We start from the raw sequence: 26553 nt of genomic DNA on the forward strand, positions 1-26553 counted from the left end.
CCTCACTGAGCTCGAGCTGTTTTGCAAGGAAGAATGGGCAAGAATTTCAGTCTCTCGATGTGCAAAACTGATAGAGACATACCCCAAGCGACTTGCAGCTGTAATCGCAGCAAAAGGTGGCTCTACAAAGTATTAACGCAAGGGAGCCGAAGAATTTTGCACGCCCCACTTTTCATTTTTTTTTTTAGTTAAAAAAGTTTCAAAAATCCAATAGATTTCGTTCCACTTCACAATTGTGTCCCACTTGTTGGTGATTCTTCACAAAAAATAAAAATGTTATATCTTTATGTTTGAAGCCTGAAATGTGGCAAAAGGTTGAAAAGTTCAAGGGGGCCGAATACTTTCGCAAGGCACTGTGTGTATATGTATATGTGTGTATATATATATATATATATATATATATATATATATATATATATATATATATATATTATAGATAGATAATGTGATCAAATACCACCAAAAGAAAGCTCTACTTGTGGGAAAAAAAATGGACACAAATCTTATTTGGGTACAGCGTTGCATGACCGGGCAATTGACAGTTAAAGTAATGCCCTGTACACACGGTCGGACTTTCCGACGAAAAAATCCTTTGGATTTTTTCCGACGGATTTTGGCCTAAACTGGTCTAGCATACACACGGTCGCACAAAGTTGTCAGAAAATCCAATCGTTCTGAATCCGGTGACATAATGCACGTACGACGGGACTATAAACAGGCCAGTAGCCAATAGCTTTCATCTCGCAATTTATTCTGAACATGTGTGGTACTTTGTCCGTCGGAATTGTCTACACACAATCGGAATTTAAACTATCGGATTTTGTTGTCGGAAAAATTTTAGATCCAGCTCTCAAACTTTGTGTGTCGGAAATTCCGACGGAAAAAGTCCGATGGAGCCCACACACGATCGGATTTTCCGACAACACGATCCGATCGTACATTTTCCTTCAGAAAGTCCAACCGTGTGTACAGGGCATAACACAGTGCTGTATCGTAACAATTGGCCTGGTCTGAAAGGGGGGGAGTAAATCTTCCAGAGTGGTTAATGGACACACAAACAGTAATAGAAACCTGACAGTGGTTCAGACCCCTCACCACTCTATCCACATCTAAAAAAAAAAGTTTTATGACTAGTTATGCTGTGAAAAGGAAAACAAAAAAGATTTAGGTTGGAATTCCAGTTTTAAATTTCTTAAATTGAGGTATACTTTTTTTTGTATTTGGGAATGTTCATAAATGTTCTTCTTTGCTTGTTTTTGTTATCTTTTCTTCTATCCAGTCCTAATTAACTAATATGTTATGTGCAGTGCCTCAGACTACTGTGCATGTGTCTGACTTTAAGCGGGGGAACGGAGGGGCACCCCTGACACTAATTGTGTGCTCTAACAGATGTTTTTATCTTATTTTCTAACCTCTGTCAAGATGCTGATGCTCTGAACAGTGCGTACAAATTAATTAAAGCTGCTAACAGGGATGGATCAACAAGAGATGCCCCAGAAATGTTCAGCTCTGATCTGTATGTTCTATGTGCAGAAAAAGCCCTTCAAGTAAGTGTCTGTAGCAAGAAGATATGGAAGAATGCTAGGGTAAGCTGACTGAGCCTTAATCAAGGTCTTCTTGTACTTGTAATGATCAAGTATCGGGATTGTGTGAAAGGAAAGGCATTGTGTTGCCTGTAGCAGTCTGTCATATCTCAGTTACTCTTCCTGTAGTACAGTTTGGAAAGGAATATATTTAAAGCCCAACTCCAGGCAAGCAAAAAGAACGGTTCTGCCTTGCAACTCCCTATGTATGCCTAATCTGGTGTTTAAAAACAAAACAAAAATAAAAACATCCTTGAATGTGCTGTAATGATGTTTGGGCACCTTTTCCAGTAGCATTGACCAGTGGCCTCAGCAGGTTTTCTATTTTTTTTGTCCCATCTGGTTAACCAGTCTTGTGTCCCCCCCCCCCCCCCCCTTGTATGATGTCCTTGCTGAATGCTGCTGGACCATGTAAGGATCCTATGGGCAGCCCTCAGATCACCAGGAAGCAGACTGGACCCTCCTACACTATGGAGAAGATGAAAAAAGACCTGAGACCCACCGTGTCACAAGATAATGGATTTAGGTAAGTATTTTGGGCTTTTATATAGATTTTTAAAACATAAAAACTATAAAATAGGCACAGAGTTTCTTACCCTTCACCAACCAAAGGTAAAACAAAAAGTTTAGACTGGAGAGATACATAATTGTGCGGAATAGAACCTGCCATGATATAAACATAGGGGCTATAGTTTTTAATTTTCAAAGGTTGAAGCATTGTCGGTTTCATTCTTTTTCATGCTTTGTTTCTTAATATGTCACTGAGCTGGAGTACGTTTTATTCCTGACACATCACTACCTAGATGCTTGCTCCAGGTCAGTGACATTCAAAATAATAATGCAAAAGTTAGAAAACCCTGGAGTCGAATTAGCAATGGTTTATTTCAATCCAGCTGTTATGTGATCTTCAGGCACTTCGGAGGCACCAAGAAGCAATGTGGGAAGACCAAAAAGGCCTGAGACCCAGTTTGTCATAAGTCAAGAGTTTTAGATAAACATTTTTGGACTTTTTTTTGTTAGAAAAATAAAAACTATAGAAAAGGTGCGGAGGTTCAAACTCTTCGCCACTCTATCCAAAACTAAAACAATTTAAAGTAGAGGTATACATTAAAACCCATCTCTAGGAAGTACAAAACCATTACCCTTGCAGTGGTACATCTTTGCACTGCAAGGGTTACATTCTTATTATCCCAAGGGGGTGAGGAATAAGGTGTAATTCTTACCTTCCTCCGCTCTAGGTTGTGCGTGTTCCCCTGCCGTCCTCATGTACAATTCAGGACTAGTGGCCCTGCATTGCCCTTAAATACATCAATTGTTGGACCACAGCTTGAAGTGTCCTATAGAAGAGGCTTAGGGGGACCAGGCACACAGGGAACCTGCCTGACAGAGGTATTACACATTTTTCCTTCTCCCCTAGAGTTAAAGTGGAACTATACTTGCCTTCTCTCCAGCATCACGGTGTCCCGGAGCTCCTGGCCAGCCGCTGATATCTTTGGCCAGTCAACTTCCAAGTATCGATCTTCACCTATTTTCATTGGCTAGACCAAGTTGACTTTACTCCAGCACGTGCACAGGAGTTCATTCACTTTGCCATTACCAGAATTGTACATTGAGCTGTGTGTGCACAGCTTAGTGTACAGGGTGTACTGGCAGATAAGAAACTTTTATGCAAAAGAAACATACAGTATGTCTCTTCTGCAATAAAAATCATGTCTGTTTTCCATTTTCCCCCACTAAAGTTCCACCTAAATAAGCATTTAGCCCTTTCGGTGTCAAGGGCTCCACTACAAGGGTAGGTTTTTGTATTAGAGCTGGACTTTAATTGGTCTAAGAACCTGTCATGATAGAAATGAGGAGACTGCTTTTTCTCCGTTTGAAAGGTGCATGCATCAGTGGTTTCATTCTTATTATTCTTCCAGGTCAACTGAATTGACACATCCCTCCCTGAATGCTTGTTCCAAGTCATTGACATACAAACTATTAATGTAAAAGTAAAAAGAAAAGCCCTGGGGCCAAACCAGATATGGCATTTTTCCATCCAGACGGAGCCTTAAAGTAGAACTATAGGAAAAAAAAAATTTTTTGATTTTGGACAGAGCAAGGGAGGGCCATAACCCCTGTCGTTTTTTTTATTTTTTATTGCCACCTGTGTCCCATTGCAGAGATTGTCCTTCATTTCCTGTCCCATAGCCAAACAGGAATTCCTTGGGGACTCCCGCTCACCAAAAATAGTGTCCCCATAGGAAGGTTTCCCCTCTATTACTTTTCTGGGGACAACCCACAATTTGGGATTTACTTTTACTTTCAATTATAATGGTAAACAGGACAAATAGAGAAGGTGAATCTCCTTAAAGGGGGCACAGACAGCAATAAAAACCTGACAGATGTTCTATCCCCTCTCCACTGTATCCGTAACTAAAGAAAACATGCCTTTAGTTATACTTTAATGTTTTAAGATCCAGATCTTCCATCAAAGCCTGCGCTGGGTCATGACCTAGGATCCTACATTCTAACAATGTGGGAATTCTGTCCTGAACATAACATAAAAAAACATAAGAGGCAGCTAACACATGGGTAGTAATACCAACTTACATCACTAATCGTATAAAGATTCTAGCACCCAATAACACAATAATAAAGTAAATGATCAATAAGATGAAAAAAATAATTAAATTACATATTTGTACTTTCTATTGACTGTAGAAGGTAGTCCAAAGTAATATCAAAGAAATAGTCCATATACATAAGAAGCATAAGAAGTGAAATGAAAACGCATTGGACTTTGTGGCTGCCGTTACAGCAGCATAGAAGCCTTAAACACGTATGGAAATCCCTTTGGAAATGCCAGTGGATCAATCTCATAGATAGCTCTGGCCAGGATCTAACTAAGAATAAATAAGCTCACCAAGAGCCCAGAAGGATTCTCATAGTGTAGTATATTTATTGCAATGATAAAAGCCACATAAAAGCAAGTAAAAAAAGCATAAAAACTCACATAAGGCAGCTGCTGGTGACCCAAAATCGCAAAGCAGCAAGACGTCAGTGCCAAGTCACCCTTCCTGGTGCGTTTCGTCCAAAGGGTTGGCCAGAGCTATCTAAGGGATTGATCCACTGTGACATTTCCAGAGGGATTTCCATATGTGTCTAAGGCGTGTTTGCTTCTGTAATGGCAGCCACAAAATCCAGTAAGTTTGCATTTCACTTGATGGTGGCGGTTTACTTGGTTGGACCTCACTACTATACATCTTTCTCACTGGATTGGTGGCTTCAATCATTGAGATCCTAAATTGCCTGAGAACCTTATATGGAACTAAACCCTCCTATCCATTACAACGAAGGAAGCTGCCATCTTAGCCTGATCTTAGTTGGATCTGCAGTTGCCATGGTGTTGCACATTTGATCAGTTATGGCACCAGCCATTTGATGGCTTGCTGTTTTTGTTGAGAGCAAAAGCAACTTTGACAGTTATCATTCACGGCATACCTTCAATGTAACTATTTTGGAAAAATGTTAAATCTAGAGGTTTAGTTCCACTTTAAGGTTGTATAATTGGTTTTGTATACTTAAATCTTTGTTCGGAAACTTTGCACAAAGCAGGACAGGGACTTGGCGTTCTGTGTTTTTTTTTTTTCCGGTAAATAACGTATGTAAGTGACCTTTACGGTTCCTGATTTGTTCTAGCTTCTTATTGATCTCTTACTTTTTAAGTTTGAATTACACCCACATGCTTGTCTGAAAGTCTGTGCCTGTAATGACTCCTATTTGGCTGCTGTCTTTTTATTTTTGTGCAGCATTTTTAGTCTGTAAAGTAATTGGTCTTTCTGTAGTAACTTAACAATAATGGGCTCTTTTTTCTATCATTTTGCTTTGTTGTAGCTTAGAAATCATGCTGTGACCAAAGACTGTCTGCAAATGTATTTCAACAGCAAACCTCCTCCAAACCAGTTTTATGGGAGAGCCTACCTGTGCAAAGCCCAATTACACACACCCCTGTCTGCTAATAATGTGGTATGTATTTTATATAGGAAATGCTTCAGAGAGGTTCCGTTTGTTAGATTTAGAGTATTATATTTAAGCGGACCTTTACATAACTATAAATCTATAGTTTTCTAATGTGTTACAATACACAAGTGCCTTGTAATATTTCTTTTTTAATCCAAAATAGTTTTTATTAGTATTGAAATTAGTATAACGTAAAAACACCAGTGCTAAGACATGCACCTACAGTATCTCACATTTTTGTAAATATTTTATTCTATCTTTTTATGTGACAACACTGAAGAAATGACACTTTGCTACAATGTAAAGTAATGAGTGTACAGCTTGTATAACAGTGTAAATTTTCTGCCCCCTCAAAATAACTCAACACACAGCCATTAATGTCTAAACCGCTGGCAACAAAAGTCAGTACACCCCTAAGTGAAAATGTTCAAATTGGGCCCAAAGTGTCAGAATTTTGTGTGGCCAACATTATTTTTCAGCACGGACTTAACCAGCTTGGGCATGGAGTTCACCAGAGCTTCACAGGTTGGCACTGGAGTCCTCTCCCACTCCTCCATGATGACATCACGGAGCTGGTGGATGTTAGAGACCTTGCGCTCCTCCAGCTTCTGTTTGAGGATGAAAATTGTCAATAAGGTTTAGGTTTGGAGTCATGCTTGGCCAGTCCATCACCTTTACCCTCGGCTTCTTTAGCAAGCTCTTGGAGGTGTGTTTGGGGTCGCTATTATGTTGAAATACTGCCCGACGACCCAGTCTCCGAAGGGAGGGTTTCATGCTCTGCTTAAGCATGTCACAGTACATATTGGCATTCATGGTTCCCTCAATGAATTGTAGCTCCCCAGTGCGGCAGCACTCTTGCAGCCCCAGACCATAACACTTCCACCACCATGCTTGACTGTAGGCAAGACACACTTGTCTTTGTACTCCTCACCTGGTTGCCGCCACATACGCTTGATACCATCTGAACCAAATAAGTTTATCTTGGTCTCATCAGACCACAGGACATGGTTATAGTAATCCGTGTCCTTAGTCTGCTTGTCTTCAGCAAACTGTTTGTGCTTTCTTGTGCATCATCTTTAGAATAGACTTCCTTCTGGGAAGACAGCCATGCAGACCAATTTGATGCAGTGTGCCGCTTATGGTCTGAGCACGGACAGGCTTACCCCCCCCCCCTTCAATCTCTGCAGCAATGCTGGCAGCACTCATACGTCTATTTCCCAAAGATAACCTCTGGATATGATGCTGAGCACATGCACTCAACTTCTTTGGTCGACCATGGTGAGGCCTGTTCTGAGTGGAACCTGACCTGTAAAACCGCTGAATGGTCTTGGCCACTGTGCTGCATCTCAGTTTCAGGGTCTTGGCAATCTTCTTATAGCCTAGGCCATCTTTATGTAGAGCAACAATTCTTTTTTTCAGATCCTCAGAGAGTTCTTTGCCATGAGGTGTCATGTTGAACGTCCAGTGACCAGTATGAGAGTGTGAGAGCGATAAGACCAAATTTAACACACCTGCTCCTCATTCACACCTGAAACCATGTAACACTAAGGAGTCACATGACACTGGCAAGGGAAAATGGCTAATTGGGCCCAATTTGGACATTTTCACTTAGGGTTGTACTCACGTTTGTTGCCATCGGTTTAGACATTAATGGCTGTGTGTTGAGTTATTTTGAGGGGACAGCAAATTTACACTGTTATACAAGCTGTACACTCACTACTTTACATTGTAGAAAAGTGTCATATTTACAAAAATCCGAGGGGTGTATTCACTTTTGTGAGATACTGTATATCACAATACCCATGGGCAAAAGTAACTTGGAGCTGGAGCAGCAATAGACTAAGGAGGTTATCTCTCTAATCTCTCTTGTCAATAGGGTTGTCAGATTGGCCCCTTAAACTTCCCTAAATGTTTCCAGTCTGAGTAATGCTGTACAGTAAATTACAAGAGACAGAAATCAAGTCAAATATAGTTACTTTCATTAGTTGTATTTAAAAATACACTTTTTTTCTTTTAATAAATACTAAACTGTATCGATTGGTGTTTTTATATCTGGCAGGAGTTCAGCTTTAATATTTTAACCTGAGGATAGATATGTATTTATCTCTATCTCTATACATATTGTTTGAATAAGTTATTACGTATTTTTCTTTCAGGATGAATTGGAAAAGTCAGTGGTCCACTATCTGAAATCAATTGATTTTGCAATGAAGAACCAAAGGTTTGAGCAAAATCATAATGCATTTTTTTAAGCATGTGATACAGATATCTAATCTTCCGCAACTTTTATAAAGCCACTAAATCAGCAGTTTACAAATTTCAGTTAGACGTGCCACTGTCACAACCTTTTGCCAAGTCCAATTGTCACCTGTAATAATGATGTTCATAATTGGCCAAAAGTCTTTGCCTGCTGCATTCACCACCTGTCTATGCTGTAGAAGCCATATGTTTCAGTTTTATCTGCTAAAATTGTCACTTGAATGCCTTCCTTGTGCCCCTGGGACTCCGATCTGGATCCCAGTGCCATTTGCAACTACGCTTCAAGGGCTCCAACAGCTCTCAGAGAGACCTGGCTCTCTGTTCACCAGAGCCTGAAGTAGCAGACACATCAGTGGTTTAAAGAGCATTTACATATTCAAATTGAAAATAGAAAAAAAAAGTAAATTCCCAATTTCTGCTCTTTTTTTTCTTGAATATTTACAGCAGTCTTTCAGACCCTTTTTATCAGAAAAAAACCCTTAAAACAACATTCAGGTCACAGGGAACCCCTGCTAATCATGTCTTCAGCTCTCGGTACATTAATGTAAACCATAAGCAGAGATATAAGAATAAATAAAATAGGGATGTGGCAGACTTAGCATATTTGACACCCAGGTCTATTCTATACAAAACTATTTGTAACAATAGTAATAATAAAAAAAACAAATTCTAATAATGGCTAGAATGATTGCAGACCGTGAAAACTGTAGTGTTTCCTTTACATTGGCGGTCAATCAAAGAAAGACCCCCTTTACACTGGAAATAATGCTCCTTGCATTAATGATCAATGGGAAGAATGCTCCTTAGCCAAAAAGATAATTTGTGTCATTGGGTACTTATCTGAGAGGCAGGCATTTTTTAATTGCTCAAGGAACCCCTGGCAAACTTTGGAAGGAACCCTAGGGTTCCCCAAACCCTGGTTAAGAAAGGCTGGTTTAGAGTAATAAAAAGAAGAACAATCATTTTTTTGTGCCTATAGCACAAAAGCAACTGTATGATGCTACAGTCTGTTTCTTCCGTTTTTGGAAACATCATAAGCTACTACACAGAAAATCCACAATTCCATCCAAAAATTGGGCCTCTGCTGCTGTAACCTCTGCAATCAAACCCCTGGGTCCTGTTCAATATGAGAAGCACCACTCTCCCTTTTAGTTTTTTTAATTATTGTATATAATGACAAATGCAGCATCAGGAGCAGAAAATGCAGATCTTCAAGTTTGACCAAAAAGGAGTCAGGAATTATGGTAGGGAGATCTTATGGAATATGGAAGATACATAGGAAGTCTTGGGCTGACTTGGGCTACTAAGTTGCACCTAAATTCTACTTTTACGTGAACTGGTCCTTACATCTGTTCCTTTCCAGATACCAGTTCCTGGTGTACAATGCCTCTGTCCTATACTGGCAAACTGTGCGTCCATTTCTGAAGCCAGGCAGTCGCCATCTCCTTACTAATAGCCTTGCTAGTGTTGTAAAGGCTTTGGGTGAAACAGATGACGATGACAAGATTTGGAGAGCTGACTTGATGATGTGAGTATTTTGGGTTGTCTTATTGATAAGAGAAGAAAGCTTGCAAATGTTTTCTTTGCTTAGTCATGTCATGTGGGCAAACATTACTCATCTGTCTTATTAGGGAGCTGCTGGAGTGTTTCCTGGATGGCCAGAAGATGAAGGAAGCTGTGGACTGCGCATCACTGGCTGCTGAGTTTATCAAAGCCAATGTCCCTCACAAATACCCTCTACTATTTTCTAAGATGGTAATCTGCCTTGTCTTGATTTCATATGTGCTCAAACTATCTGTACCTTTGTAGATGAACTCTTAAAGCTAAACTACACAGCATCTGAGCATCACAAACCAAAAATGCTATTTAATTGATTTTTCATTTTCAAAGCAAACTACCCCATCCATCCATGGCTCCATGCTTTATTTTGTTGAGAATCACTTTGTAAAACACCCCCTATCATTTCTGGCCACAGCCATCTTGACTAAGGGCAAATGATTCAATTGGCATTTACTTCCTGGAATCCATCTGCTCTTAGCTCAGGCACAGGAGGATGTGCTTAGCTGAGAAAGCCCCCCCCCCCCCCCACTGAAGACTCTTGAGATGAATAACATCATTTGCCTAGGCAAGGAAACCAGGAAGTAACTGAAAAGATGTAAAAAAAAAAGGTTAAAACAAATACAGTGACTTGCGAAAGTATTCAGCCCCCTTGAACTTTTCAACCTTTTGCCACATTTCAGGCTTCAAACATAAAGATATAAAATTTTTATTTTTTGTAAAGAATCACCAACAAGTGGGACACAATTGTGAAGTGGAATGAAATCTATTGGATTTTTGAAACTTTTTTAACTAATAAAAAAATGAAAAGTGGGGCGTGCAAAATTATTCGGCCCCCTTGCATTAATAATTTGTAGAGCCACCTTTTGCTGCGATTGCAGCTGCAAGTCGCTTGGGGTATGCCTTGCAAAACAGCTCGAGCTCAGTGAGGTTGGATGGAGAGCATTTGTGAACAGCAGTTTTCAGCTCTTTCCACAGATTCTCGATTGGATTCAGGTCTGGACTTTGACTTGGCCATTCTAACACCTGGATACGTTTATTTGTGAACCATTCCTTTGTAGATTTTGCTGTATGTTTGGGATCATTGTCTTGTTGGAAGATAAATCTCCGTCCCAGTTTCAGGTCTTTTGTAGACTCCAACAGGTTTTCATCCAGAATGGTCCTGTATTTGGCTGCATCCATCTTCCCCTCAATTTTAACCATCTTCCCTGTCCCTGCTGAAGAAAAGCAGGCCCAAACCATGATGCTGCCACCACCATGTTTGACAGTGGGGATGGTGTGTTGAGGGTGATGAGCTGTGTTGCTTTTACGCCAAACATAACGTTTTGCATTGTGGGCAAAAAGTTCGATTTTGGTTTCATCTGACCAGAGCACCTTCTTCCACATGTTTGGTGTGTCTCCCAGGTGGCTTGTGGCAAACTTTAGACAAGACTTTTTATGGATATCTTTTGAGAAATGGCTTTCTTCTTGCCACTCTTCCATAAAGGCCAGATTTGTGCAGTGTACGACTGATCGTTGTCCTATGGACAGACTCTCCCACCTCAGCTGTAGTTCTCTGCAGTTGATCCAGAGTGATCATGGGCCTCTTGGCTGCATCTCTGATCAGTCTTCTCCGTGTCTCAGCTGAAAGTTTAGAGGGACGGCCAGGTCTTGGTAGATTTGCAGTGGTCTGATACTTCTTCCATTTCAAAATGATCGCTTGCACAGTGCTCCTTGGGATGTTTAAAGCTTGGGAAATCTTTTTGTATCCAAATCCGGCTTTAAACTTCTCCACAACAGTATTATGGACCTGCCTGGTGTGTTCCTTGGTCTTCATGATGCTCTCTGCGCTTTCAACAGAACCCTGAGACTATCACAGAGCAGGTGCATTTATACAGAGACTTGATTACACACAGGTGGATTCTATTTATACCCATCAGTCATTTAGGACAACATTGGATCATTCAGAGATCCTCGCGAAACTTCTGGAGTGAGTTTGCTGCACTGAAAGTAAAGGGGCCGAATAATTTTGCACGCACCACTTTTCAGTTTTTTATTTGCTAAAAAAGTTTAAAATATCCAATAGATTTCGTTCCACTTCACAATTGTGTCCCACTTGTTGGTGATTCTTCACAAAAAAATTAAATTTTATATCTTTATGTTTGAAGCCTGAAATGTGGCAAAAGGTTGAAAAGTTCAAAGGGGCCGAATACTTTCGCAAGGCACTGTAAATATGATATACTTTATTTACTCTATTTATTAATGCTAGCAGCATAAGGATTAGGAATAGTCAAAGATGATTAAAAGATTGACATTCCACTTTAAAATAGTGTATTGTCTTAAAAACAAGGAGCTGCTTAGGTCCCAAAATACAATTACCTTAGGCTCCTTTCAAATGGGAAATGCTGCTGAAATACAATTGGTGGTGGATCACATTGTCAGAAGCTGCTTGCCCACAGTAAGCAGGTGATCAGGAGGCGATTGCAGCGCAGCCCTATACATCTCTATGGAACGCTTTAGCAGGCACTTGTCGAGTGCGACATTCCCTACTTTTTTTTTTCTGAGCCACACTGCAAAGCTTCATAGTCATGGCAATAAAAAGGAGAGAGTTGGGACTTTGAATGAGGCATGCGACACACAGCTGGTAATAAAGATCCACAAATACATATTTATTAGTATGTAAGTATACAGATAAAAACATGCCAAATTACAAAAAAATTAAGAAGGTTAGTAGGAGTTGATAAGCATTTCCTTGACATCAATTGATTAAAAATACATGATCTCTGAGAAATTCCAAAAATTCATATACATGATTTAGATGTCTGGTCACTTGAGTCCAGGTGACAGATGCACCCCGTGGGGGTCTGGAATGCACCGCAAGGTAGTGGACCCTACGGCTGACTGCTGCGGATGGAGCCCTGGGTGGTCCAGCAAAGCAGGTACCCTGGAGCTCCAACACAGATAACACTGGGAGCTAGAGCATGAGATTTCCCAGGGTGCGGAATCTAAGAGCCAGTGGGTGTTTACCAGGGCTCCTGATGGTGGGGATGGCTCCAGGTTGTGGCCCCCAGGGTCTCCCAGCTCACAGTAGAGTACAGGAAGGTAGAGAGGAAGCAGCAGACTGTGACAACAAAGGATAATCAGGAGATAAGCCAAAAGGTCAGGGCAATAAGCAGATAGGGATAGTCAAGGAACACGCCAAAGGTCGGGATATGAAACAAAGACAGTCAAGAACAAGCCAAGGTCGGTAAACAGGATCAGACGTAGGACACAGAGCAATGAGCACATGAAAGCCAAAACACACAATATTGATCAGCAGAGCTGGCTGGAAGTGCAAAGGTTAATATAGAGTTCCCTGATAGGGGCCTGAGTGGAGCCATACTCTGAGGAGAGATTTCTTAAGCAGCCAGGTGAGAGTGGCTGGCCTCTTAACCTGAACACCTGGAGAGGTAAGCTGACAGACAAACATTACTGCATAACCATGACAGATGTAAATGCATGATTAAGATAAACTGCATTTTAAAATCTTGACGCATTTCGTGGAATGTGCTCCACTTCTTCAGGAGAAGAAACAGGACATGAATCCTGAATATAGTCATGGCAATGTGCATGAGACTACCTGACAGGTGACTGAAGCGCATTAAAACATGTCCTAATTGCATGGTTTTGTCACACTGACAATGCCCACATGAAAGGAGCCCTAAAGACCTACTTCAATGTGATGCATGAATTGCTAAATGGCTTCCCATTTCCTGCATCCAATGTAAATTTTTTTGTGTGTGTGCATTTCACTGCATTATGCTGATTGATAATAAAACCTACACAAAGCAAAATGTTGGGACCTGTACTATATCATGTGTTCCTGTCAGAAAACATATACTGTTTTTGAGGTGGAACAAGAATGGTTAGTTGTGGAGGAAGTACACAAATAAGCACAGTTGGTGAGACATACTAAAAATGCACTAATAGCAGGTAAACACTGCAAACAAGGTAGCCAGTGATACACAATGATAAATAGAATCGGTATAAGTAAACTATAAATTGATGCAAAAGCAAACTATATACAGTGATGTACATGGATGGTGAGAGACTGGTAGAGAATAGCAGGATATTAGTTCATGAAGTTTGATGACCAGCACCACAAGGCAACTGGGAAAATGTTAACGCTAAATTTCAACCAGGAGGAACAGATTATCATTATAAATATGCTTTACTGCCTCGTGCAAAAATGCTGAGCTTTTGTTTTGAAAGTCCATTCTTTTTAAACTGCCCCTTTTTCCTCATGTTTCATGGTTGTCCAAGTTTGTGCACTGTAGTTTTATTGCTACGAAGAATTGTCTCCTGGTTGCACGACCTTTCCCTTCTATTTTTCTAAAGGGAATGGTGATGTGCTAACACCATGCTTTTTTCTATAGGTGGTTATGATCTCTGCCATACTTTTTCACGACCCATTTTCAATGAAAGCACATTCATGAGCACCTCCTGCTTGGATGTCATTGAATTCCCTTGGTATAATGGGAAATGCAGTTTCCAAACTTTGGATGTGCCTAAATCCCCAGCACCCAGGCTAAAACTGAAAGAAAGAGATGATGGCGTCATATAAAATAAAAACATTTCTCAAACAAAGGCTTTTGTTTTAAATTTAAACGTGTTTTATTGAGGATGTTGAAAGTAAGCTAAGGGTCAACATGACCAGGATTCTGGAGGTCAGCTATACTGCTATAGGCTATTTGCCAGGTCAGGTGACAATGGGTGAAAGAGGAAGACATCCAGTGGTGGCCGGCAGTTGCTGGAAGACATTCCAAAGCAGGTGGGAGAGGGAAATAGCGGGTTTGTGAAAGTTGGTGATTTGTACTATTTCAGCTTTATGCCCAGGAAGAAGAGTGGACACACACAGCACCATAGGTGTGCACCCCCAGATAGCAAGAATAACTTGCCACAAATTTGTGGCAGTGTTGAATTGTTAGTCTGTTAACTTGCTGCACATTTTCACTGGCAAGTTGTACACTTGCAGAGCATTTGAAGCACAAGTTCTGGTTGACACTATTCCGATTTGTAACAAATTTGCATGCAAAGTCTCTAGCAAGAGCCAAGTTTCAGTGGTAAGTCTATAGCAAGAGCTCTGCAAGTCTACAGCATGAATTTCAGCCACAGTGCCCCATGTGGTGGGATGACTAAAGCACAACATAACTGAACCAGAACTTGCAGCAGACTTGCATAATGTTTGCAAAGAAAGTTGATCTGAAGTCATGCAATGTTTACTTGCTGCAATTGTGCAACTAACTTGTGAAGCCTGGCAGGTCTAGCAATAGCTTAGCAAGTCATTTTCAAACTTGCTGCACAATTACTTGCTATTTGGGCCTCAAAGCTCTAACACGTGTGTGTGTGTGTGTGTGTGTGTGTATATATGTATATATGTGTATATATATATATATATATATATATATATATATATATATATATATATATACTGACGGTGTCAGTATAGCAGTAGACTGTGTCAGTAGGGCAGAAATTGGTGTCAGTAGGGCAGTGGATGGTGTCAGTCGTTTTTATTGTTATTTTATTTTAATTTTGTATTATTTTTTACAATTTCTTTTATTTATTACACATTTTTTTAGGTGCTCCATTAGGGAGCTTTGGTGAAATATCAGAGGTTTAAACAGGGGTAATCTAAACTACACAATGTAATTAGGGTGTATCCAGGCACACCTGACACACCCCCCTGCGCAGGCCCAAACACAGCACCAAAATACCCTAACAGTTATGCCCCGTACACACGACCAGACTTTTCAACATCAAAAGTCTGACGGAATGATTCCGGCAGACTATTCGAACGTGTGTGGGCTGCAGCGGACTTTTGATTTGCAAAAGTCTGACAGACTTTAGAAATGGAACATGTTTCAAATTTTTCCGACAGAACTCTGCCTGACCCAGAAATCCGCTCGTGTGTGTGCTAGTCTGACGGACTAAAACTGACGCTAGGGCAGCTATTGGCTACTGGCTATGAACTTCCTTATTCTAGTCCGGTCGTACGTCATCACGTTCAAATCCGTCGGACTTTGGTGTGATTGTGTGTGGCCAAGTCCGTTCATTCGGAAAGTCCGTCAGAACTCTGTCAGAACTCCGTCGAAAGTCTGCCGGACTTAAGTCCTGTCGTGTGTACGCAGCATTAGAATAGCCCATCAAATTTTGGTTTATTTTAGCCAAAAGGAAATGGTTTCCTGAAGTTATAGCATGATTACTTTATGCAGCCATTCAAGATAACAAATCGTTTTAGATGAGTTCTTAAGTCTTAATTTCATGGCAATTTTAGCTTCTTTTTTGAGGCTTTCATGTGTGTCAAATGTAACATAGCAGACTTAATAGCAGCCTTGGTGAAACAGTGATGTATAATTCTGCATTAACTTTTTATTGCTGCAGAAAGAAATGTAAAAGAAAACCTCCTTCAGGGGGATGTCTGCTTGTGTTCACTGAGATGTAGCCATAATTTCAGACAGTTTTTCAAGTTTCCTATCAAAGGAACATGTTGACTAGGTTTCCCTTTACCTGTGTTCAGTTGGAGGTGGGATACCTACCTGAGAAACCTGCTATGTTATTGAAATTCCAGGGTAGAATTTGAAAACAGGTGAATCTGTGCGTATTATGGAGGTTTGCAAAGTCTTTTTTTATCTGTACTTAGTATTGTGGAGTTCGTCTAATAATTTATGTAAAACGCCTCTATCCATGTGACTAGTCAATTAGATCTATACATGCAAAGTGCATTTAATGTTTGTTTTCTGTCTGCCATGAATAATGAATTCTTCTCTTACATTAAGGTGCATCACAAATTAATTGACTCTGCTAAAGCGACTAAGGAAACTAAAAGTTCAGCAAGTTTGTCAGTCATCTATAAAATTCAAAAGCTCAGATCGTAAGTACCGGTTTTTCACTGGGGAAATTCACCTTCCAGTTATAATGCCATTCCTATGTGATACAACAGATAAATTGAGAAGGTTGTTGAGTGGGTATATAAAATAATCAATGGCAACTTAGCCCTATCGAGGGGCCCAGTGTGAGTGCAAATCACGGACCCCCTAATCTGTGCAGGTTTCCAGATTATAAAGATAAAATGATAACTGCATCATTAATGCTTTGTCTTTTTTAGATCATTAGTATTAGAATTTTTAACATTTGGTTTAGCTGTGAAATGCCAATAGAAAAATTGCACCTCTCTAAGCTCCTAAACAACCTCTTGGGAAGTCCACTGCTTCTATGATTAAGCCCTAGGAAGGGGCGAAACATGTTAGAGGGGTGTGGCCTAAGGACAAGACTGTCTAAAACCAGCTATACACAAAAAACTTACCAGTAGAATGTCCATAGAGTGCAACCTCAATTTTACTACGGTAGTTGGTTTAGCTTTTCTGTGCAATGAAAAAATATTTCTTATTGATTTTTTTTTTTTTTGTCAGTTTTGAAAGCTTAAATTCACATAAAATGTTTACCAAGACCAGATTCTCAAAATTACCTTACCCTACCCAAAAGAAAACAAAAAAAAACCCACAAGTTTCTTTTTAATAAAATTGTGCAGAATTATAAAACCTTTTTTTTTTTTTTATTATTAAAATAATTACTTGGTTATATTGTCAGCCCTCTTTCTCCAAGTGGGTGACAATGCTGCAGGGCCTGTCGTGATATCACTGCAGCGTTGTCACCTCACCATCACTATGCATTCCACGTAATCCAACAGGCTGCCGTACACATTGAGAAAGCGATACATGGCACCCTTTTGCATCCCACCTTTCAACTCCAGTAAACTGAAAACCTCAACTACCACTGTGATAATGTCACTAAAAAAACAAAAACAAATATGGCATGCTTTCCCAAGGGAAGGGAAACGGAAACTTGCACTTTACCCCCATTCATGACCAGGCCACTTTTTGTAATACGGCACTATGTTACTTTACCTGACAATTGCACAGTCGTGCAACGCTGTACTCAAATAGAAATGTATGTCCTTTTTTCCCACAAATGTTTTTGATCACCACTGGTATTTGATCACCACTGTGTTATTTACTTTTTGTGCTATAAACAAAAAAATATTGCCAATTTTGAAAAAAATAAAAATATACAGTGCCTTGCAAATGTATTCACCCCCCTTGGCATTTTTCGTGTTTTGTTGCCTCACAACCTAGTATTAACATGGATTGTTTAAGGATTTGCATCATTTAATTTACAGAACATGCCCACAACTTTTGAAGATTGTTTTTTTTATTTATTTTTTATTGTGAAGCAAATAACAAATAGGACAAAATAACAGAAAAAGTCAATGTGCATAACTATCATATAAATGTACTCATCGAGGCCAAGATGCCAAGAGCGGTCGCTGTTGCGACTTGGCGCAGACCACCCCTGAAGATGGCACAGAGGGTGGTTGCACCAAGAGGCACAAGCTACCAGTAGGACAGTCACTTGCTAGTAGATCAGCAGGTAGCTTGAGCAGAGCTGAAAGGTGATGTCCCGTGGGAGGTCCAGAAGCAATGGTATCAACTCCGTAAGGCAAAGGCAGAATCCAGGAGGCAGGCCAGGGGTCAAACACAGTCCAGATCAGAAGACAACAAGTACCAGGAACGCTGAGACAGAAGGATAATCCAAGACAAGCCAGGGGTCGAACACAGGAGATAGCAGGTAAGTCCAGATGCAGGCTGAGGGTCAAACACGTTCAGAAAGCGGGAGTCCAAGGTCAAGCCAGAGGTTGGGTCAGGAGAAGATCAGCAAGGTCGATGAGTCAATCCGGGTCACAATGGGTAATACAGATCACAGGAACAGATGTGGGAATCACAGGAAGCTGAAGACGAACCAGCAGTGTGTTTGGATGACCTCACTTCCTTTATAGGTCAGCGAGGGGTCACACCCTGTGAGTGTGTGCTTGTGTGCTTTAGCTTATTCCTATTGCACACAGCTGTGCGCCAGAGCGCTTTACCCGTGCGCATCTTATGACAATAACTATTTACCCCCCTAAATTCAATACTTTGTAGAGTCCCCTTTTGCAGCTATCACAGCTCCAAGTCGATTTGAATAAGTCTCTATGAGCTTGCCGCATCTTACCACTGGGATTTTTGTCCATTCCTCCCTGCAAAACTGCTCCAGCTCCTTCAAGTTGAATGGTTTGCTCTTGTTAACAGATTTTAAGTCTGACCACAGATTTTCTATTGGATTGAGGTCTGGGCTTTGACTAGGCCATTCCAACACATTTACATGTTTCCCATTAGACCACTCAAGTGGTGCTTTAGCAGTGTGTTTGAGGTCATTGTCCTGCTGGAAGGTGAACCTCCATCCTAGCCTCAAATCACATAAAGAGTTGTACATGTTTTGCTCAAAAATATCCCTGTATTTAGCACCATCCATCTTTCCCACAACTCAGACCAGTTTCCCAGTCCCGATTGCTGAAAAACATCCCCCCAGCATGATGCTGCCACCACCATGTTTCACTGTGAGGATGGTGTTCTTGGGTGATGTGATGTGTTGGTTTTGTGCCAAACATAGCGTTTTCTTTGATGGCCAAAAAGTAAAATTTTAGTCTCATCAGACCAGAGCACCTTCCTCCATACATTTTGGGAGTCTCCCACATGCCTTTTCGCAAACTCAAAACATGCAATTTTTTTATTTTTTTGCTGAAAGTAATGGATTTCTTCTGGCCACTCTGCCATAAAGCCCAACTCTATGGAGAGCATGGCTTATTGTCGTCCTATGTACAGACACTCCAGTCTCTACTGTGGAACTCTGCAGCTCCTCCAGGGTTGCTTTAGGTCTCTGTGCTGCCTCTCTGATTAATGCCCTCCTTGCTCGGTCTGTGAGTTTTGGTGTATGGCCGTCTCTTGGCAGGTTTGCGGTTGTGTTTCCATTTGGTTATGATAGATTTGATGGTGCTCCTAGCGCTCATAAAAGATTTGGATATTTTTTTCTAATCTAACCCTGACTTGAACTTCTCAACAACAATGTCCCTTACTTGTTTGGAGAGTTCCTTGGTCTTCATGGCAGTGTTTGGTTAGTGGTGCCTCTTGTTTAGGTGTTGCAGCCTATGGGGCCTTTCAAAAAGGTGTGTATATGACAGATCATGCGACACTTAAGGCCCATACACACGGTCTGACTTTTTGATAACAAACATGCAAATTAGCTGTTTTAAGGCAACGTCCGACCGTGTGTACGCTCCATCAGACAAACTTTTTCAGTTTTCATTGGACTTTTGTTGGCTGTGCGAATGGACAAACTTTCCAGCAACAAAAGTCAGATGGAGCAAAGTCCAATCGTGTGTACAGAAAGCCATAGGACTTTTGTACAAAGTACAAACACGCATGCTCAGAACCAATGCAAAGTATCAGACAACAATACAGAAGTTGACCAAAGGTGGCGGTAACGAGCAGAAAAAAACACGTGATTTGGTGAAAGTTGGCTGTAAAAGACCTATCGTGTGTATGCACTACAAGTTCACGGCTGACGCCCTTTGTACAAAAATCCATGGGAAAGTTTGTACAAAGTCCGATCGTGTGTATGAGGCTTTTGATTGCACACAGATGGACATCATTTCACTAATTATGGGACTTCTGAAGGTAATTGGTTGCACCAGAGCTGTTTATGGGCCTCATAACAGAGGGGGTGAATACATACGCACATGCCAATTATCATTTTTTTTATTTCTGAAAAATAGTTTTATGTATATATTTTTCTAATTTTACTTCACCAACTTAACTATTGTGTTCTGATCCATCACATATAATTCAGATTAAAAAAATCATTGAACTAAAGGCTATAATGTAACTAAATAGGTAAAAAACCAAGGGGGGTGAATAATTTTGCAAGGCACTGTATTTTTTACTTTCTGCTATAAAACATATCCAATAAAATAAAATTGAAAAAAAATCTAATTTCTTAATAAGTTTAGGCAATTGCATATGATCTTGAAAGAAAACTACAGTGAAGCTTTTTTTAAATAGTTTACAAACGATAGAAAAAAATGAATAAACTCAAAGAAACAAAATTTTACATTAAAGACACTATAGTGAAAATACTGTTTTAATGTAATGTACCCAGTAACAACTTAAAGTACATAAACCTTAGACATCAGATTCACATTACAGTTCACCATCTTTCAGCTGTCAGTGTGTAAAAAAAATTAGGTGTGACCTACTGTGGAGATGCGACCCCGTGCCACAGGTGCATATGAACAGCGTATGCCTAATTTTGGTAGGCTTGCTAATTGCACACCTTGTGCGCTGGCTTCATAATCATCCCAGGAATAGAGGTCAGTGCTCATCCTTAGAGACAGCTCCACCCGGCAGACAGGAGTTCTGGCCTAGGAGTCAGGAGGGAGCCAGTGCAGCATGAAGCTGCAAGAACAGAGGTGCTGAACATCAGGTCTGGGGAAGACAGACCAAGGCCTAAGGTGTAAGGCCTGAGCAGGAGTGGTGTGTTTTTAGCCAGGACGGCTGAATGCTGGTTGTTTTGAAGCAGGACTGTAATGCTGAATACCCCTGTGAGGGAATCTGATGTTTATTTTTGAACTTTGTTTCTTTTGAATAAAAATGGACTGCCTGAAAATGCAGTCGGGACTGACACGATTTCTTCAACTCCAACGCACCACTAGAGCTTAATCACCCGGGATCATTACACTACATACGTATAATGTACATTAGTGATGGTCATCTCCATCTAGCAGCCAACATGCATCCTACTTAGTTCTATGTTATCCCACTAGAGCGCAAGCACAAAAAACTCCAGAAACCTGCCAGGGGGGCCCAAAGGGTTCGACTGCCTAGGGGCCTCTAAAGCACTGTGATGTAGGTGTAGAAATAATGTAAAATGCTATTGTCCCTAGCATTTGGCAGGGCTTTGCCAACAGAGAGGTTAAATTGAAAGGATGAGGCTGGGTCTTGCACAGGTAATTCGGGTTTATGGCTTGTTTACAGTAATGGTGGTGAACATGAAAGTATGTCTTGTCCAGCCCTGGCAGAGGAAGGGTATAAGGTACTTTCTAGATGGTACCTGATGCCAGACCGCCTCTCAAAAATGTACCAAGGGGCCTCCTCTCTGTGCTTTCGGGGATGTGGTCAACCTGGCATGATGTTCCACAACTGGTGGACCTGTTCCAAGCTTTGCTGGTTTTGGATCAGAGTTCATGTGTCAGAGTCAATGTATACTAGCACATTATGCCTTTGTCTTGCAGGTAAGGATAATATTTAATATTCAGATCTATCTTATTGTAATCACGTACTTCATTTAAAGTCCCACCTCCTTGCTCTCCCCATTTTTGATTGCTGTAATATTTTGATATGTTCCACCTACATTGTGGACTTAATCCCTAATGTCATTCTTTGCCTACAATTTGTGTCCTCTTTGGAAACCTATTGAAACAGAAAATATGTCTTGTCCAATGTCACCTCTTTTACATTTTCTCTCTTAGGCAATTAAACAGCTCTCTGACAACAAAGGACATTTTTACAAGTCTAAGTGAAATTTATAAACTTGTGGCTGTTGCTCAGGAACCCGCTTTATCCTTATCCACATCTGAAAAGTACGTTTAATTACTTCTTTTGTCCTTGGTTCTTTTGGTGTCATGAATTTTTAAAGTAACTGAATGATTTTACAATTGGCAGAATCTCCCAACTGTTTGAATAATGGGAAAAGGGCACATGTGTCTCTTGCTGATCTGAATGTGGTTGCTAAGAGCTACTGCACTTTTTACATGATGTCTTGCTTATTTGGGATGTTACACCCGGGACCGTTATCAAAATGCACAGAGTCTGTGTGTTTGGATCATTTGAAGTGAGTGGCTTAGATAGGAGAAATCATATATAGGATCAAGCATGCTGTTCATGTACAGTATTATGGTCAAGGAACATTAATTTTAATAGCGGTCGAATTTCATTTAACTATGTTCGCTTGACTCCATTATGATAGTTTAATAGGATGATTCGATTACAACATTAAAAATAGTCTTGGCTGTGATGCTGGAAAATGCCATTGTATTGTTTAAGGTGTTTCATTTTATAAAATTGTATCAAGGTTTATGAGAAATCTCGTTGTGATAATTAAAGGCACCCTCCTCCTTCCCCCTTAAAGAAGAATTCCAGGCATCAGATTTTCAGCGCTGTCACACTTTGAATGTCAAATATTCAGCCACGCAACACTGTACCCAAATTACATTTTTATATATATATTTTTTTTTAGATAGAGCTTTCTTTGGTGGCATTTAATCACCACTGTTTTTTTTGCTAAATAAATGAAAAAATACAGAAAATTTAGAAAAAAAAACAACATATTTTTTACTAAAATTATAAATTATAAATATTTGCAAATAAAAAATCCTTCTTCCTTCTTCTGCCAAAAAGTATTCTGCTATATTTCTTTGTTACAAAAAAACACCCAAATAAGTATATAAAATTTCGTCTGTAAGAAAGTTATAGAGTCTACTATCTATGGTGTGTGTGTGTGTATGTATGTGTGTATATGTATGTATATATATATATATATATATATATATTTGAAAATTGATCAATCCTCATCATATGGCTGGTGTGACGGTGATCAGGGATACTGACTTACAGTATGTTAAAAAACAAATTATAATGTTGAAAACTTTTTTTCTTTCTTTTATTTTTTTTTTTTACATACTGTGACCAGAGTAGTGCAGTGTTGCCATAGTGACACTGTACTAATTTGGGGAGGTGATTTTACACTGTGATAACTTATAACCGTGATCATCACTTTTATAAGTAATCATTTTTATGAATAGCATCCATTCATAGCCATCATGTACAATTGTGATAGCTGTGACTGGCCACAGTTATCACATGGTACAGGTATGCTGTGATTGGTCCTGTCTGTACCATGCGATCACTGTGACCATTCACAGAAATCACAATAGTACACAATGAATGGCTATGAATGAAAGCCATTGATACAGATGACACGTGACTGGTCACAGCGAACACCTGGTACCGGGGCTGGGCAGGCATAGGGTAAAATATTTCGATATTGAAGTAATTAATAAGATTTCTAGCCTTAAGTGCTGTACAACATCCACATTAATAATTATGCTTCCAAAATCATCGTGTATGTTCTACTATGTCCTTACAATACTGATTCCTGAATAGGAGTGTCTGTGTTCAATATAATTGGTTGATATACTTTCAGCTTTACAATGAAAAAAGCTGCAGTGTCTGCATCCCTTTAGAAATAATGAACTTAGGGAGTATCTCACCAAAAATATAATTCCTATTGCAGAGGATTCCTAAAATTTTTGTTTTATCTTTTACTGTATCTTAGTGCAGACTTCTGGGAAAATCGGTAAGCCAATTACACAAGCGGGAAAGGACAATTCTGGGGGAGTTCTGTACACCAACTGTGGACAGAAGGCCTCCAGGTTGCCACATTGCATTCATTATTTGACATTTTTTTGGTTTATATTTTAGCGGCTGCACATTTGAAATGAAAAAGGGATTTATAATAACATTAAATTACAAAACGGCTTGTGCAGCAGTTTTTTATGCTATCGTTATTTATTTTATTTTATTTTTTTCAACAAAAGTTGACAAAGTTGACAGAAATATACAGTGGCTGCAAATTGAAAGGTATTTTTTTAAGAGATATCACATATGACTTGTGTAACAATGGTAAATACTATATATATATATATATATATATATATATATATAAAATAAAATACTTTTTTATTTTTATTTTTTTGCTATATTTTTTTCACAAAAGCAGGGTTGCTCTTTCATTGTTATCACTGCCCATGCACTGTGGATATATAGATCTTTATATCTATAGATAGATAGATCTGTCTATCTATCTGTCTATTATATATATTAGAGAGAGAGAGAGAGATAAAGATGTGTGTGTGTGTGTGTGTGTGTATGTGTATGTGTGTGTGTGTATATATATATATATATATATATATATATATATATATACGGTACATAGATATACTTTTTTATTTTTTTTTTGCTATATTTTTTTCACAAAAGCAGAGTTTCTCTTTCATGGTTATCACTGCCTATGCTCTGTGCATATATAGATCTATATATAGATATAGATAGATAGCTCTAATATAAATATATATATATATATATATATATATATATATATATATATATATAAAAATACTTTTTTTATTTTTATTTTTTTGCTATATTTTTTTCACAAAAGCAGAGTTGCCCATTCATCACTGCCCATGCACTGTGGTTATTTAGTTACAGGATATGGATATGAGATAGTTTAGTATAATATCAAAAAATTGTATTTTTATTTTTTTGTAAAGAATTTACTGAGCCACTTTATTTGCTGTTTCTTTTTTTATTAAGCCATGATAATTTACTTTGAATTGTCACATTTATTTACAGAGTTCCTCTGCTGATTGAACTTGCTCATCTCTCACTGGAATTAAAATGCAATCAACTTGCCGCAGCTTGCATCAATGATTTGAAGTTGACAGATCTCGCTGTATGTTTCAGAGCTATTATGATTTGCACATGCTGTGTGCTGTATTAGAAGGGGCAATTTAATAGATGGGTTTGAATGACATTTTTTTTTCTTTGTTCGCTAATTACAAAACAACTTTGGATGTTCCATCATTAGGATCAGGAAAATGCTTGCTGTTTCTCTGATTTTTGATGTTTATTTGGTCACTCAGATTGTATTGACAAGTACCTTTTCTGCTGTACTGCTGTCAGAAACCATGAATCAGACTAAGACAGAAGTACAATGAAATCACACTTGTTTATTAATAAAAATCAAAAGGTAAATAGAAAAAGCGTAGTCAGAGCATAGCCAGAGTCCAGTAACCGGATAGAGTAGTCAGCCAGGCCAGAGTTCAATAACCAGATCTGGTAATCAGCCAGGCCAGAAGTCAGGGATCCAAGTAGAGCAACAGCAAGCAGGATAAGGAACCAGAAGGGATGTCAGCAAGCCAGTCTTTAAACAAACTGCAGGATATGGTTTCTTGTGATGTGACCAAGGCGAAGGCAGAGGTGAAGTGAGCTGGAAGGCTTTAAGTAGGCAGGTCAGACAAGCATCATCGGGAACAGCTGGTAACTGTGGAGAGAGAAGAGAGCTGACAATTAGCCGACAGCTGAGCAGCCAGCCCAGAGAAGGAAGAGCTAAGCCAGCCCTGACAGTACACCCTCCTCAATGACCCCTCTCCCTCGGAGGGCCACCGGGCTTGAGGGGAAACCGTCTATGGAACTCGCAGAGGAGGACCGGGGCATGTACGTCAGAGGATGAAACCCAGGAGCGTTCCTCCCGACCGTACCCCTTCCAATGCACCAGGTACTGTATGCGTCCACGGAACCTACCGGAGTCAACAATGGATTGTACCTCATACTCCTCCTGGTTCTCAACCTGAATAGGGTGAGGACGTGGCACAGAGGTGGTAAATCGGTTACAGATCAACGGTTTCAATAAGGAGACATGGAAGGATGGAGGATTTCACTGTGAAAAAAATTATTAAAAGCCAGCAGCTACAAATACTGCATCTGCTGACTTTTAATAAATGGACACTCACCTGTCCCAGGATCCAGCGATGTCGGCAGCCGAGGTCGATCGATTGCTCGGCTCTCGGCTGCTGCCGCCTCCATTCTAGGTGAGGGAATCAGGAATTGAAGTGCTGCGGCTTCACTTTCCGGTTCCCTACTGCGCATGCGCGAGTCGCGCAGCGGAATAGGAATTTGTCTGCGCTGTCTCTGGGACCCGTGTGTGTTGCAGCAGACAGTGCGCAGGGACAGGAAGAGGCATAGACTCCCGTGGGAGTCTATGCCCGGAAGTGGGTGCAAATACCTGTCTTTGACAGGTATCTGCACCCCCCCTCCCCCCTAAAAGGTGGAAATTGTGACACCGGAGGGGGGGAGGGTTCCGATGAGCGGAAGTTCCACTTTAGGGTGGAACCCCGCTTTAAGTAGGCAGGTCAGATGAGCATTATCAGGAACAGCTGGTAACTGGAGAGAGAAGAGAGCTGGCAATTAGCTGACCCCTGAGCAGTCAGCCCAGACAACTGCTCACTGTAACAAGCTGTTAAATAGATTCTATATTGTAGTAAATTTTAGGCTGCAAAGGTGGTGATTGAGGGAAGGGTACAGACTTTCTTGTCTTCTTCAATTCAGTTTTAAAAGTTGTTCTTCTTTCCTGTTCTGTACAA

The 26553-nt window shown here is 40.0% G+C and overlaps 1 protein-coding gene across 1 annotated transcript in view; it reads left to right on the plus strand.

The window, feature by feature from the left end:
- CFAP46 (cilia and flagella associated protein 46) overlaps nt 1-26553 on the plus strand; it is a 328406-nt gene that overhangs the window by 10611 nt on the left and 291242 nt on the right. Inside the window, exons 3-10 of the mRNA XM_077455243.1 lie at nt 1423-1547; nt 5460-5591; nt 7742-7806; nt 9208-9372; nt 9476-9599; nt 16199-16293; nt 21820-21930; nt 24764-24863. Coding sequence (XP_077311369.1) covers nt 1423-1547; nt 5460-5591; nt 7742-7806; nt 9208-9372; nt 9476-9599; nt 16199-16293; nt 21820-21930; nt 24764-24863 — 917 coding nt within the window. The remainder of the gene's footprint in view (nt 1-1422; nt 1548-5459; nt 5592-7741; nt 7807-9207; nt 9373-9475; nt 9600-16198; nt 16294-21819; nt 21931-24763; nt 24864-26553) is intronic.

Source organism: Lithobates pipiens, unplaced genomic scaffold (assembly GCF_037356315.1).
Source record: "Lithobates pipiens isolate NorthernLeopardFrog02 unplaced genomic scaffold, aLitPip1_a1.2 Scaffold_25, whole genome shotgun sequence".
NCBI classification, from domain to species: Eukaryota; Metazoa; Chordata; class Amphibia; order Anura; family Ranidae; genus Lithobates; species Lithobates pipiens.